Raw genomic sequence first — 15,832 nt, 5'->3', positions numbered from 1 at the left:
AGTTAGACTTAGATTTCCATGTTTAGATTTAGAAATCTCCAACTATTACTAATATGGGTCACCGACCTACATTTCACAGTAACCTACTATATTTGTTACCAAGGAGGTCAACTGGATGAAATACAAACATTGGGATGGCTAGACTACATCAATGTTTATCTCTGTATGCAGCAAATTCCACATTTATTAGTGGAGCTGTGTCAGAACTATCAAGTTGTGGAAAAAAAAAGCATTCTCAAACTTGTTAAGAAATCACTAGCAACTTTAGTGTTACCTCTAACAATTCCTTTAAAATAAGAAAACAAAGAGTAATACGTGAAGAAATAAATTAAACTACACCATGGTTGAGTTAATCAATTGGGCTCGTAACTTTATGAACCAGTTAAGCTGTCGTTTATCTGACTTTTGCTTTTAACCTCCAGAAAACATTCCTGTCACGCATTTTAAAGACCAGGAGTTCAATGCTATTTTTTTTACTTCCAGTCTGAGATAAGAATATATCCTTCAAAGACAATGAGAAAATTACAGTGAGCGGATCAATCAAAGTTGAAATCTAATTTTTATATACACAAATTTAATGATTACAGTGAGAAATAAATCCTTGACTAAACATATCAAGGAAACATGTGAAAGGAATGTAACATGAAAGTGGCCATTTTATTCATGTTAAATTAAATTTTGTCTTGGAATAGTATCTGCAGTGCTAACAACAAGCTAAAGTACAGTTTTCAAAACAAAATATAACAAATGGTCAGATTTTCTTTAATTAACCGTTAGTTTTACTTTCTGTGTTCAGATTCTGGCTTCGTCATCTTTCTGGCTTTGTCTCAGAAAGAGAGTATTAAGTACTGCCAGGCTGATCAAATCAAGTTCATAATTCAGATGTACTGTGACTAAAACATTTAGAATCTTATTCTGCATTCTGTTAGTGGAGAAACAGAGAGCTCATTCCATCATTTGACATACTTTCCAAACCAAAGTAAGTTTTTGACCCACTTTTAGGGAGAGGAAAGGCAGGTGTTGTGAACCGCTCTGACACAAAAACAGAGAGACTGGAGAGAGAAGCAGATCAAGTGCATCAATTTATTATAATGACAGAGTGTGCTTTGATAGCGTCCATGACATCACATTATACAGCACGCATTAAGATGTCACTTTACAGTCGTATTCTGACAAGCTAAGTTATGAAGGCAATAATGTGTAGCCGTTTCATCATAGTTCTCATTCTCTGATAGCTTTAGTGGTTCTCAGTTGATAACAAACAATGAACTAAGCATTGTTTAGTTCATTGTTCATGGCTCTCTGGGTAAAAAGTAATATACAGATCTCTCTGTTTCAGAATTTCATGTCCAAGATCTACTTAAATGATGGCTCTACACATTAAATTCAGTTTGCCACAATTGTTTGTAAAATTGCTGATTATATTTGGTATTAAATCAGAGCTTGTAAAAAACTAGGTTCAACCTTGTATTCAACTGGGAAAAGAAAGAAGTGAACTGTCCTCTCTGAAGTGTAAACACGATTAATATTTAAATAACCTAAATATTTTTGAACTCATCAAAAATAAATAACTTAATATTTGGGTATGTGTAGTGCTCTGTGATGTACTGGAAAGTTGTCCAAGGTGTACCTGTAATTTGGTGAGACTTAGAAAGGTCAACCTCTCAATGACCTTCTAAAAATTTAAAAGCTTCTGGCAAATCCTAACAATACACTGGACATCAAGGATTACGCTCTACTTCAGTCCTGACTCACACTTAAGATTAAGTTGAAAGTCACTGTCAGCAAAAACAGTAGCCCTTATGAATGAGAACATTTTTATACATTTGTACTGCTGGGAATATATAAAAAGCTTTTATTAGCTGGTAATTAGTTAGCCTATCGGCAGAGGTACGGTCTTATGTCAGCTGCTTTTCAGAAATCATATATGTCTGTAGTCTGAACTAAAATTGGTAGCAGGAGGAATGGAATAATAAATACAGTCACATAGTTAACCACAGAGAAAATCTAAAACCAGGAAGGAGGGAAAACAAACTGTAGAGGGAGGGAGAGAATGACATAATGTAGGGAACAGACAAACTAAACCAGGGAGTGATGGAAAAAACTTTAAAGTAATATGCAATAATAACTGGAGAAAAGACAGGATGTGTCAAGGAAGTAACAACGGTCCCTCAGACTCTGCTCAGCCAAGAGCAGAGTCTGTTTTTATCTAGAAATAGAACCATCTAATTGATAGAGAACAGGACTATTTGAGTAGCGATGGTCTGTCTAAGGGCAAAGGCAGGAAATGACATGTTTTCTCAAGTGTTGCTTCCTGCCCGCGTCTCTGTTTGACCCCCATCTCTACCCTTCACTCTGTATTTCTTAATTATGAGATCTTCAGCATGAAGCCTATGTTAGATCAGCGCTGTAAAATCCCTCTCCATGCTGCTGGCTCGAGGGAAGAGGGCCATAATTTAGCCTTACATTTTCGTTGCTTTCACTCCAGTCCTGAATGACTGTCTACCTCTTGAGTTCTGCATGCACCTGTCTTCAAACATCTCCACTTTCTGTCCTTCATCTGTCTCTATGTCACATGTATTTAGTTTTTCTTACATTTCTCCCCCAATTCTTCCTATCCATCATTTCCTTGCAAGGATCCTTTCATCTGTTGCTACTTGACTTTTTTCTCACTTCAATGAAATCTCAGTCAGATTTCAGCCCAACAAAGCAAGAATGCTATTGCATCCTTACTTGAACAGAGTAGATTTTGTCACCAGTACTTTTTTAATACAAAAAATAAAATAAAAAAAAACAATAATCCGCCATGGGATTCAGTCATTCAAAGGCAGGACTTGAGGTCAGAAACTCATCTTCCTGAACTTTTCCTGGTGCACTCTTATTTTGGTGTCTGTTTTTTGTTATATAAGACAACACAGACATAAGACTTTATTTGGACTTGCAGCTGCTGCTCAGCATAGGTGCATGTGTCCTAATATAAACTGGGATCAAACTTTGAGGAGCTCAGGAGACAGCTGGGCTTATCTTCAGAAAGGGAAATTTAACAAGAGTGGTGTGCAGAGTCCAGTTCCTTCCATCCGTGAGTCTCTGTTCCCCCTCAAAGTAGCATGTGTTTGTATTTACCTACCTTGATGCAAATACATTTTATACCCGTTCAGACTTTTTGGTATGTTCTTGTAAATGATGCAGTTCAGAAATGAAACAAACTTTGGGGGTAATTGTGGAGTTTGGAACATTATCTAATGAAAATGACAGTGAAAGATTACAAGGAAGAAAAAAAATGTAAACATTTTCTTGTCATTGGTACAGAAATCTGTTAGGTTTCTGTAGTTGAGTTTTTCCCATCCAAACATGATGACGGAGGTTTTACGTGAAACCTTTACATAAAACTGAAGCCCCATCTGAAGCCCCAGAGCCAATTGCAGCCATGTTTTCATTTAATACCCATCCACTACCATTTCACACCCACGTATTTAATGAGTAACAAGTAATTTAATGTAATTTCATATATCCCATGTGATGCTTTATCTCCTGCAGATGTAGGAGATGGGTGGTGATAGCAGCTACTACTCTTATTACTGGATCAGAGTTTTAATTAGGCATTGGGAAAGAAGTATGTTAGCTGTCAGCTGTTTCTGTTATACAGCTGGATTCAGATGAATTGCTGTGGAGACACAACCAAAAACAACACTTACAGTAGACTATGAGAAGCTTAAAGAAAATTCTTTTAAAAAGGAATGACAAGTATAGGCTGACAGATGCTTGTTTTAAAATGTCCAAAGTCCAAAACATGTCCAGCTAATCTTTAAGGTGATTTCTTTCAATACTGGTGTTTTGTGATTTGTGTTGCTTCGTTATGATCATCCTGAGTTTAATGAACACAGTAGGTTTGTACATTGCGATATCCTATCACAAAGTTTCGAAAATGTTGAACACCATATTTACACATTGCACAAAGAAAAGCATCATGTCTACATCAATCTTTAAATAAATAAAAGGTAGGCACAACCTCCTACTACTAAAGACAATTCAAGTCTAAAAAGTCATACATTTCAACACATATTTCAGTAACATTGCAGTGCCATTAGTTTTGAATTTTATGGAAAGATTAGTGGCTAGTTTTGGTTTTGATAATGTTTTATCAAAACACTCTTTGATACTGAGTCCGTTCAACCATTTACCAAGAGATACTTATATTTTGTAGCAACATGTCGCATTTTCTCAACTCACTTACATTTGCAGTAAACAGACCACTTCATGCCCCTGAACTTCTGTTAATCAATTGATGCCTGTTAATGATTGATTATAATAAAGTGTTGATGATAAATAGCCATAGTGAATTATTAAATCTGATAAATAATTTCATTTTAATTATCTTATTTTCAAAAGAGTTTATATCACTCTGTATTACCATTGAACAAGTTAAAAGTCTGTATTACTAATTTCATTCATTGCAATAAATGTTCAATTCTCCACAGTATTAGAACATTTTGGTAAAATGTAAATATTACTTTACAATAACATCTCCCAGAAGTGTGAAATATGCCAAGCACAACCGTAAGAAAAACTTTTTACACAAGGACTCGATGGATGGTTGGTACAAAAAGTCCAGTGAAAAACAGGTTGATTTTGTTCTGGAATAAAGATTTGGATTTGAAGTGATGGAACATGTTAAGAGAAGTAATTGCAAGGATGTGAAATCAAAAACAGCAATAACATTATCGCTCAAAAAGTGACCTTTCTGGTACATTTTACATTTTAATGTTGACATTATCATGGCAGAGTTCTGGCAGACGCTGAATTAAACTTAAAAGACTCACCACAGTTGGTTTTATTGGTTTCATTGCACACTTAATACTTTTAACAAATTTTGACAGAAATGAAGTGAGCTTTAACCCCAAAACCTTATGCAAAACATCTTTAAATTTTGAAGCACATTTTTTTCTTTTCTTTCTATAACTTACACTCTTTCTTTTTTTGTTTTTGTTTCATGCATTATACAAAAATGTGGTTCTTGACATTTTCTACCACCTTAAATTCAGCCAAAGGCAATGTCTGCAACATATACATATTAAAACAGACAAGCAGTTTTCAAAAGTGTTATTGTATATAGAAGCCAAATCAATACTGTGACATTTCTAAACATATGGATTTGTTGAGCAGCCTCCCTCCTCGTGTTCAAGGGGAAATGCTAATTGTGTTGTTACCACCCATTTAAGCTTCAGGAGGCTCTTGAACTTGACAAGTCGGAAGCAGACCATCCTAGAAAAGGATGACCCTTTGATTTTATTATCAGCCCAGGCTCACTGCAGCTTGCTTAATCATTTGGTTTTTATCTAATTCATCTTATTGGCATTCACAAAGAAGGCAACAGCTGTGCTGTTTACTTTAAGGAGGCTAGGTTATGTAATTAAGCACATAATCTACCAGCACTATTTCAATGAACTATGCTATGAGAGTCATAGTATAACTCTCATTGTTTTATGATGAGAGGTGTCCGCTCAGTGTGCTATACAGGTGTCAGCACCCTTCAGATAACCATCGTCTTCCTCCTCGCTCCCACCGCCGTTCCGTTGGGTCAATCCGCATCATACTGGCGTCTCCATCCTTCTCTGCACTCCTCTTTTTATCTTGCCATCTGTCTGTTGAGCTGTCAGCCGAAATTGGCTCTGATGCTAAACAGATGAAGTGCAGTGCGAAACAGAAACATTAAATATGCCGCAATGTAGGTCAGTGTTTTCACTTGATGGTTTGGTCTTTCTTTTTGTTCCTCGACTGTTTTAATTCTCGGACCTTGAATGCCTTTGTGCAAGCAGAGATGCATTGCGGCTGTGTTAAGTTGAATGTCAGACATTTCAAGAGGTTTTGTTCTTCGCCGGGTGTATCATCACCGTTTGTTCTGTTCTCCCTCAGTCATTGTTGACGTAGCACTGTTCTTCTCATCTAAAAGCAGTGATTAGCATTTAACTGCAGTCCAGCGTTTGTCTACCTCCCATCAGGATGGACATTAAGAGGTGAAAAGGAAGGCAGGAGACGGAGGAACAAGTTATTTTTATAACACCACCCCCTTATGTGTCTCTTATGCGACGCACGCACAAACATTTGGGAAGGCTGCTGTGTATAAGCACATTTTTTTACATACATGTGTGTTGTGTTTTTTATGAAAGATTGATGTTGGCCTAAGTACCTGCCAAGCTGCATCAGGCGCAGCACACGCTGAGCAGGAGAGAGGAGGGAGAGAATCGAGGCGGGAGGAGGAGGAGTGGGAGAAGGAGAAGGAGCAGATGCCACAGATAAAGATGCCTATCAATAATGCAACCCCCAGTGAGCTCACAATTGGAGGAGGGCAGGAACAAATGAGGCAGAGAGAGGGACCATTGATGAAGAAATAAGGAGTTGTTTTGGATACTTCTACAAGATGATGTAGGCTATGGAAGAACTCAAATTATCTAACTGTGGAAAAAGTAGAGAAAGCAAAGCAAGAATGAAGAGTGAATGAATTGGTGAGATTAGGGATAAGGATAACAGAAAAGAAGTATAATCACATTGCTAAAAAAAATCCCTGAAACTAAAATTCTATATGATATGATTATGATTGATAAGAATAATCCCAATGCTTTCTGCTGGCTTAACTCACTCACTTATGTTTGCTGCTAAACATAAGGATCCCTCTGCTACTATTGGCATTTCTGGAGGAGATGTGTAAAAAGCTTTAAAATAAAAGGCAGCTGATGATCCCAAGATGCACCTCTTTGCTGCATTTCTGCTACTGTGAGCTTTGGAGATATTTTCTTTTTAACCCTGTTACCATCTTCCTTCTGCTGTTCATGGTGGATTTTATATGTTTCAACTATTTATTGGCTGTAAAGGGGCTACTTTTGTAAAGGAATTTTCTGACCAAATATCAGCACAAAACGGACCTGTGTTAAGAAAATAAATAAGTCTTACCGAAGGTGAGTCACTGAGTCAATCAAGAACAATCAAAATGCATTTTGATTATTATTTTTATTTAGAAATTAAGCAAAGAATATAGCAATGACTCCCCTGGCCAGTCCAGGGAAGTGAAGAAAAGATAAAAGTGCATCACTTTTAATATCCACCAGCCCTCTTACAAAGATGGGAGAAAAAGGGAGTTTCCCATCAGTTTCAGTTTACTTCACAACTCTGGTATTTTCACCTGCAGACTGGGACCCTGGATGGTTCAAACCCAGGTCAGAAATCCCCTTTACCATGTTGCTTTATAGCCGTGTTTCCCAACCCCGGTCCTCAAGGCACCCTGCTCTGTATGTTTTAAGTATTTTTTTGTTTCAGTCCATCTGATTTCAATTAATGACTGATTAACAGGTGTTTGTTGAACTGCAATCAGTTGAATCAGGTACATTAAAGCAGGGAAACCTGTAAAACATGTTTTAGATGTAGGCAGATGAAGGGAAAAACTGCTTTATAGCAAGTTAACCATGGACTCCTAATTTAATGATCACAAGAGCGAAAATTAATCAAAAATAAAAATTAAATTTATGCCATTAAGGCTGTCACCAGAGATTTTGATGAAACAATATATTTTAAGGGGGAGTTTCTGACATTTTTTCGTCTGACACAATGGATGTACAAAAAAATTGTGACGTCTTAGACTACTTCATAAAGATAAAAGTTGATTTTGCAGGATTTTTGCACATATATTCAAGTGTAAAAGCCTTGAGGGTGATTTATTTCTAATTTATTCTGTACTTTAAAGGTATTGGCAGTCAGACCACTCAAATTGTAATAACATACCACAGAACATCAATAAAGACATTACCAGAACGGTGTGAACCAGACTAAATGTTCTTTATTTGATAAATCGTCTGCTTCTCATCGGAATCCTGGAAATTGTGTCAGCACTCCCTTTTTAGTAGGAAGCCAAAGTGAGCCAAAAACATTCCTTCTGCAGCCCTGAGACTCTGGCCTGGAGAGATGTTCACACATCAGTAGTTTTAATTTGTCTAATTGAACCTGTAAATATTAAAGACTCATGGGTTGAAAAACTGGCACAAGATTTACATCTATTCTTTTGCCTTATGTTGGTTTGAGTGAAATGATAATATGAAATTTAACACTGCTTCGTTATCATTATTTTTGTGAAAAGAAAATTCAGCTATGCAGAACTCGCCACATTACAACCAGTACTCTGATTATTAAAAGCTTTATTTTCAAGAAGGAAATTTGTATCTCTGATTCTGGATTTTACAAAGGAGCCAAAAGAGAAAGGATAAAAATTGAGAATACATCTATTTAATTTTTTTCTGAATTCTTGCTGCAATTTTCTGGCTACTCAGACATTTTTTTTGCCTTTTTTTTGTAAAGTATTTCAAAAGTGCAGCCTTGAAGTAACAAATACATGTACTAATCTTTCTTCATCACTCAGGAAAGAATATTTTTGTAATTTTGGCAATATCGTGAAGGTGAAAAAAGGGAGTGCTTGAAACCCGCTTAATATGGGAATTAAATAACACAACCTTTTCAAAAATGACACCCAGTTTTGTTTTGTTTTTTTACTTTATTGCTGGAGCCCAAATATACGCCATCAAAAACAAGCAACTGACTAAGCAGTTTGTGTTTTAGAGGCTCTAGTTTTGTCTGAATTTAAAATCAGAACATTCAAAGGCCTTCCGGTTGTTATGTCTTAAAAGAGTGCCTGTTGTCAACCTAACTGATTGTATTCATCAAGATTTGTGTATAAATGTAACTCAGTATAATTTGTATACCACTGTTAATTTATCCTATATTGTCTAATTTTTTTTTTTCTTTGAAAGCGCAGAAAAACAAAAAGATTTATCTCTTCACAGATTGTCATTTTCCACTGTTATTATTGGTGTTCTGTTGTGTTTTATTACAATTTGTCATGTGATAAGAGATTTTGTAAGGGATACTAGTGTATGTTTGTTAGAGCAACCCTCTTTTCGTCATGTAATCTATGAGTGACTAGTACATTGTTGTCCATTCTCACTATTTACCTGGTTATTGTTTAACCCTTCAACATTTTTTTCCTTTAGATGACTAAAACTAACTGCATCTAATAATGAAGGTGTTTAATTGCCATACTGCCAGAGCCAGAAAGTCATGTGACTTCCTGGAAACATAAAATACAATTGTTTCATCTCTTACAGCAAGTCATAAAATCTGCAGTAAAACAAGGTCTGGAGACTCTGTTGTCTCACTGCTATAACTTATTAAGACAGGCCTGAGATAAGGTTATTTGTTCCACCTTATCTTTATATGGAAAGTTAGAATGTGGGACATTATTGACCAAGGGATCGATTTAACCTCTGCGTGAAATATGTTAGAAACACTTCTCTTTCAGTCTGTGGTACACACTGCAATCCCCGGCTTTAAATTTAACTTGGGAAGCCGTGAATTAGATCGACAAAAGCAAGCAGAGGTATTCTGCTTTACTCTGTGAAAGAAATGTATCCCCACACACTGTCAATTTCACTTGTGAGTGGAAACTAAGAAATTACCTGGAATGACATCATGTTTCCACTTTGAAACTTGAATCACACAAGTGAGATGGGGCCAGTGAAACTCTGTGCATAGTTTAGTGTGTGTGTTTGTTTGAAAGAAACAGAAAGAAAAGAGTGTCGATATAGTACATGGCCCATTAGTTGTAAACAACTGTATTGCCTCTTGAGAGTTCCTATCTTGTTAATGTGAGAGGAGGAGAGTTCTTCATCATGATTTAATGAACTGCATGTTCTGTTTTTCAACTTAACATTGTTCCCATCTGAATGAGTTATTAAGTCAGTATGTCTGGAGGTCAGGGCGTAATGCTGGAAAAACCTTTCCTTTTAGTGGGCTTAAGTGATCCTTCTGAGTCATTTTGTCTTGCCTGCCTAAAGTGCCAAAAACCAGAGGAACTAAAAACTGCAGATCATTAAATGGCCACTGGGAGCAGACTCCAAAACACCAGGTGGCCCTCATTTCTCTGATCACGCTACGAAATACATGGTAAATGATACATTGTTAAGCTTGTGATTATAGGAATAAATAATTCCCTCTTTTAGCTGCTTGCATGATCGCATACAGAGGACGGACTTTGGATGCCACTGTCCTCGGCTAACAGAAAAATGCAGTCAATATCCTTGACTTCAGCAAGGATATTGACTTGATTAAATGTTTTCAACATTTTAACTCAATGCTACCAATTTAAAATGGTTTAAGATATAGTTTTACATTTAAATCCACCTGTGTCAAAAGAGGAACTGACCACCGTGTGAATATAAACTTTAGAAGTGAAATAGTTAACATGGCTGTTAAGTTCACTATGTGATCATCTTTCCTGAGCTACGAGTGAGAGTTTGATGCTCATTGCCTCAGTTTGTGGAGTTACCGCTCATTTCTGCTGACGTACTGACTGTTCCCCAGTTAAAACGCTCATATACAAACAGCCGAGGTAAATAAAAGATGCAGGAAAATAGGTTTCTGAAAAAACAGTGTTTTGGGTCTGCAAATGCATCTTTTGACAGAGTTTGCAAAAGTGTTATTATGATGTTCTGTTGAAAGTCTAAAAACTGACATTTCTTCATGTTTTTATTATGATTTGCTCTGTAGAAAAATATTCTTTAATAATGCAAAACTTCATGGGTAGGTGCTGCACTGGCTTTTATATCAGTAATCATCACAACTTAGTTTTTTAAAAGTACATTTTGAATTTAATTTGAGGAGAGAAGACTGCTCAAAGCGGCTGAAAATATTATAGCTATTGATTAACATTTATGTAAGTCGATGGAATCGCATAATGTCAGGGATTTTTGCCCAATTAAATTACAAGAAATTTAAATGGAATATCTTTGAAAGTGTCAAAACCACATTGTGGTCTTTGCATTGTGTCAAAACCACAATGCAAAACATGGTCTTCATTTTCATAGATGACATTTGTATTAAAGTTAGTTTGGCAAAATGAGAGTAGCGCTCTCTTGTAGCTCTGTTATCTCTGGCCTCTGTCTGTAACAATTGCTACATGTGCTGGAAGCATTTAAAGTAAGCTGGACAACACGAATCAACAACAAATCAGGCGGAGGCAGCAGTTTCAGGCTGTTGCTGTTTGGAGATACTCCTTGGAGGTCCCATTGCAACATATCTCTCGCATTGTGACTTGTGTTACTTTGAAAAATTGAGTGTAGGAGTTTGTTTTTCTCTCCTCAGTGTTGGTTACGGGTCATTGGAGCCCTGACAATAGAGAGGTGGCCGGGTCAAAGAAATCAACCCAAATAAAGGCATAAACAAGTGCAAGCCTGACAGTAATTGAGTCCAGGAAATCTTCAGCAAGCCTTTTGGGATGTTTTGAGTTAACTCGCTCAGTTTGAATGAGGTACATAAAAGGACTAAGAGTTTAATCTACACTGAATGACACTGGAGAGACCCATTTATCATGGCTGCTTAAACTTGCCACGCCATTTAAGCGGCCTTGTAGCATAATCCATCAATGTGAAATGCTGTAGAATAAATATAACAATGAGTCTTATGAGATACTGTATATTCTCATTCTTACTTCTTTAGTGAACATAGTACATACTGCTTTCTGGAAACTCTCTGCGCTTTATGATAACTGTCTCCTTCAACAACCTCTGCTTCCTCTGAAGCAACCCAGCTGCCGTTACTTTCTCTCCTTTCCACCTCCTTTCACCTTGCCAAATGCTCCTGTTTATGCTCTCCCTTATTAGCTTCTTTCTAATACTATATCTCTGTCCTGTATGTTATTTGCTCACCGTTAGCTGAAACTGAGCAGTACTCCAAAAAAGGGAAAGCTGATAATCTAAAGCATTTCACACACAGAAACCTGAGGTAGGACATTATAGATAAAAAAAATAATTGCCCATTTGTGGTGAGAGGTTTGTTCCTTTATAGGTTTTAAATGCTTACCTTTGTGTTTGTAAATTCAACCAATAGCAACTAATAATCAACAAACCTCTGACTTTCTATCAGAGACTTGTGTTGCTTTAGTTGCTATGTATCTGCATCCATTCCCCTGTCTCCGTAGCTCCTGGGGGACTCCCTCATTACGTTGTCCCATTTATTTTCTTCATCTCCGTCCCTAAGGTGTCATTCTGTATGTATTGCTGATGGGCACAGCCTACTGCAATGGAAATCTTTCTGTTTTTGATTAGTGTCTTTTCCTTTTCTCTTTTTTTATTTTGTTCAAATGACAGAGCACACGAATGTTAGCCAAAGATTACGAGGCAGTAGTGTAATGGAGATAGCCTCATCCGTTGGGATACACTGTGATATTATGTTTCTCTCACTAAATTCAGTTTCAGTAACATGATCCAAGATATTACAGCTTAAGAGCATGTGCTTGTGTGTTTGTGAGCATCTTTCTGTGCTCATGTATTCTGGTTTTCTGTATATCATTATGGTCCTCCTCATTTCCCTTGCAAATAAGCAAAACAGAAGAATTCAGTTACTGATTGCTGAGTGTTTCTGTTAGACTGTGGTTCATCAAACCAGCTTCCTCATGCTGACTTGTCCTGTTTGATCTGTTGATTTGAAAAATTCCCAAAAAATTGGCATTTGTTCACACTTTCCCATGTTCTTTTGTAGTACTTAGTATTAGTATCATTAAGTAGACTGATTTTTTTTTCCCCTTTTAGCCTGTGTTAATATCGCTGATGCTGGCAAATGTTTATCTCAAAAAGTAAACCTTAATTAGAGTCGAGCCCTTACGATTAACAGAACTGACCTTGAATCAGCCATTCCCCCAGAATATTGTGACCATCATAAACTCATCTTACTTACTCTACTTACAGCAGATCTAAGGTCTTTGAGGCAAATGTTGCGCCTATAAGTAGTAAAGTAAAAAAACCTGTTAGCCATACACCAATAGGACCACGAGAATTAAATTCAAAAAGGTCTCATTGAGATACAACATCTCTTCTCAGTGATGCTCATGGTGGCGGCATACATCTAATCTAAAATGGCTTCAAATAAAAAAATAAATATGTCATCAGAAAACTTTTGAAAAAGCAAAAGTCAGAAACAGTAACTGCAAAAGTTACTTCAAAAGAAAAACACAAATGTCAGATTTATATTTCTGGTAAAATCCACATAGTCCACACCAATAACTGTGCTACTGGTGACACCAGAGATTATCCTGGTCTTCTGATGAAACTGTTCTCTTCTGGAAAACAAAACACTGTTGGTCTTTAGCTTCCTACCTAACCAGTTTAATGTTGAAACCAGTTGGTATGTGTTCATCAATTTCTATAGCTTTCTCTTAAACTACAGTACTCACTGGAGAAAAATAAGTCGAAGTATGATACTGCCATGACCATGCCTTATTCTAGGTCATTCTTTTGTTAGTGGGTCACACAATTGTAGACAAAAGTTTAGCCTAATCAAACCACAACACATCCTCCCACACTCATTTCGGAGACTTTAATCAGACCAATATTTTTTCTTAGAATTAAAGGCTTCTGGCCTTTTTTCTTAGTCCAGACAAAGTGGGGATTACAAAAAATTGTTTTCACATAATATACAACACAATAAGTAGCAACTGAAATCTCCATCATGTCCTTTATTGTTCCTGTAAACCTATTACCATCCACATTGACCTTTCTTTTTATCATTATGGAGAAACATCCAATTTTGTTTAATGTCACTGTTGTTTTTTTCTCTAACTATTGTTGACTGTCTCTTCTGTGCCACAGTCCAGACTGTGCATTTGTACTTTTCTTCAGACTGACATTTTGGCCAATGAGATCATTCTTATGTGCAAATTCTGGCTGATGCTCAACAACACAAATGAACAAATGTCTGGAAAGTGCAACTTGAGCAGCTAAATGTTATTATGGTTGATCAGATGCAGTTAATCTGTATCCAAGAAGACTTAATGCTGAAATTGAACCAAAAGGGATTCAAAAAAGTAATTAAATGTGTGTTCTCTAGCACAAGCTTGTAATTTCAGCTTTTTTATATTCCACTATAGAGATCAAAAGATGCCTCAAAGATACATTTTGCGGTTTTTGGAACATTGATAAGTGAAAGTCTAAACTTCTGATTTCTGAAATTTGCGACTTAGGAAAAACATTTCAGATTGTTTTACGGTTTATACACAATAAAGAGGAGTTTGGGCCTGATTAACAGTCTTGTCTATATTTTTCTTACTAAAAGAAACCATGCAGTGATAATGTTCAGTGAAACGTGATTAAATGTCTTTGTTAAGGTAGCGAGACATTGGTTACCATGCCTCACAGTCCTGTTTTGTTCTGTCTGTCATTCCTCACACATTTCCTCCTTTTGTATAACAATGTTTGACTATAAATCTGAACGTTCTCTGTCAGCCCTCACGCTCACATCTGCTCTTGCTTCCACCCCTCTTGTCCTACATCTAGACAGATGTAGAGTCTCTGGACCCTCGTGGACGGACTCCTCTCCACCTGGCTGTCACTTTGGGGCACCTGGATTGTGCCAGGGTCCTGCTGCAGCACGGCGCTGACGTTAGCAAGGAGAACCGTAATGGCTGGACCGGTGAGTGTGTGTGTGTTTTGAAAATTTTATTTGTTTGCCTTAATGCATATTGTACATTATGCATAAGCTTTTGTACGCAGAGATTGGCTCATGGGAGACTGGAATCTGTTTTAAGGTAAATGTGCTGTGAGGTGCATTTTGTTCAACAAAATATCAATGTTGATGTAATTATAATTCTGCTGTACAAAGAAAAATGACATTGACAACAATGAAAGTGTCTTTTTCATTGCAGCTGACAAAATTTGTCATAAATTTCTTGTTGCTTTTATTTTTTTTAAATGTTAAAGGCTTATTCTTCCTATATTTATGATATGTATGTATCATAATCGTACCTAATTAAATGTGATTGAATTGAATGTATGTACGATTATTACCTTCACTCGTTTTGCCGCTCTATTCACTTTTTTTCAGTCACACTTGCTCTTTAGGCAGACTCTGTCAGGCAGCTCTTCTCTGCTGGCTCTGCAGAAACATGGTATGGACATCTGGCAATAGCAGGATGTGGGCGTGTGAAACCATTAATATTTTAACCTTGAAATTATCACTGCTTCATCACATGCCTGTTCAAGATTTCTACAGCTTTAAATGAATCACTTGTTAAAGCCTGAAATGAATGGAGGTAAATGGATGAGGATGACCTGATTTACTCAAGAAACAGTTACTGATCATTTATAGTTGAAGCTACTTTACATTTACATCTGAGGGCTACAAAATAGGAAAAGAAACAAGCTGACGTAAAGGTTGGAGCGTTTGTAAAGATGCATTTTGAAGTTCCTTACAGATATTCCGTTTTAAGCTATTCTTCAAATGATACTTGTGGATTTATTCCTCTCACTGCCTTTGGGGGAGTTTTATCAATGTTTAGAATTGAGGTGAGTGTGTGGAACACATTAAAACCTTTACACCTGAAACAGGTTCAGGATCAACATGCTTCTTTATTAGCTATCACTGCTTTCATCTCATCTCCGTCCACTTTTCCCCAGGAATCTTCTTGTTTTATTCCGTAACCCTATAAAAACAGATTTCAGTATGCCGAGGTGTGACATAGACTAAAACAAGATTATTTAAATGAGCTTTTTTTTTTTTTTTATCTTATTGATGGTTTTAATTGTCTAAATAATATTGTACTCTTCCATGTCTCTCAATAAAGTTATACAAAATCTGCAAATATTACGAAATTGTTCATGGTTTAATTCAATAATACTATGAAAGATAGTACACATTGTAGGAGATGTCATGATCGAAGTTTCTTGAATAGTCATTGCATGAGCTTGATCCAATTTTTCTTTTTAAACTGAAAAAAAAATTAACTGAATAAAAAATATCTTTA

General features: G+C 36.5%; 1 protein-coding gene across 1 annotated transcript in view; it reads left to right on the top strand.

Moving 5' to 3' along the window:
* Nucleotides 1-15,832, top strand: part of ankrd13b (ankyrin repeat domain 13B) — a 43,390-nt gene that overhangs the window by 5,515 nt on the left and 22,043 nt on the right. The window contains exon 2 of the mRNA XM_055028758.1: nt 14,367-14,502. Coding sequence (XP_054884733.1) covers nt 14,367-14,502 — 136 coding nt within the window. The remainder of the gene's footprint in view (nt 1-14,366; nt 14,503-15,832) is intronic.

Source organism: Poeciliopsis prolifica, unplaced genomic scaffold (genome assembly GCF_027474105.1).
Source record: "Poeciliopsis prolifica strain line A6 unplaced genomic scaffold, Auburn_PproV2 SCAFFOLD004, whole genome shotgun sequence".
NCBI lineage: Eukaryota > Metazoa > Chordata > Actinopteri > Cyprinodontiformes > Poeciliidae > Poeciliopsis > Poeciliopsis prolifica.
This window is presented reverse-complemented; position numbering and strand designations above follow the sequence as displayed.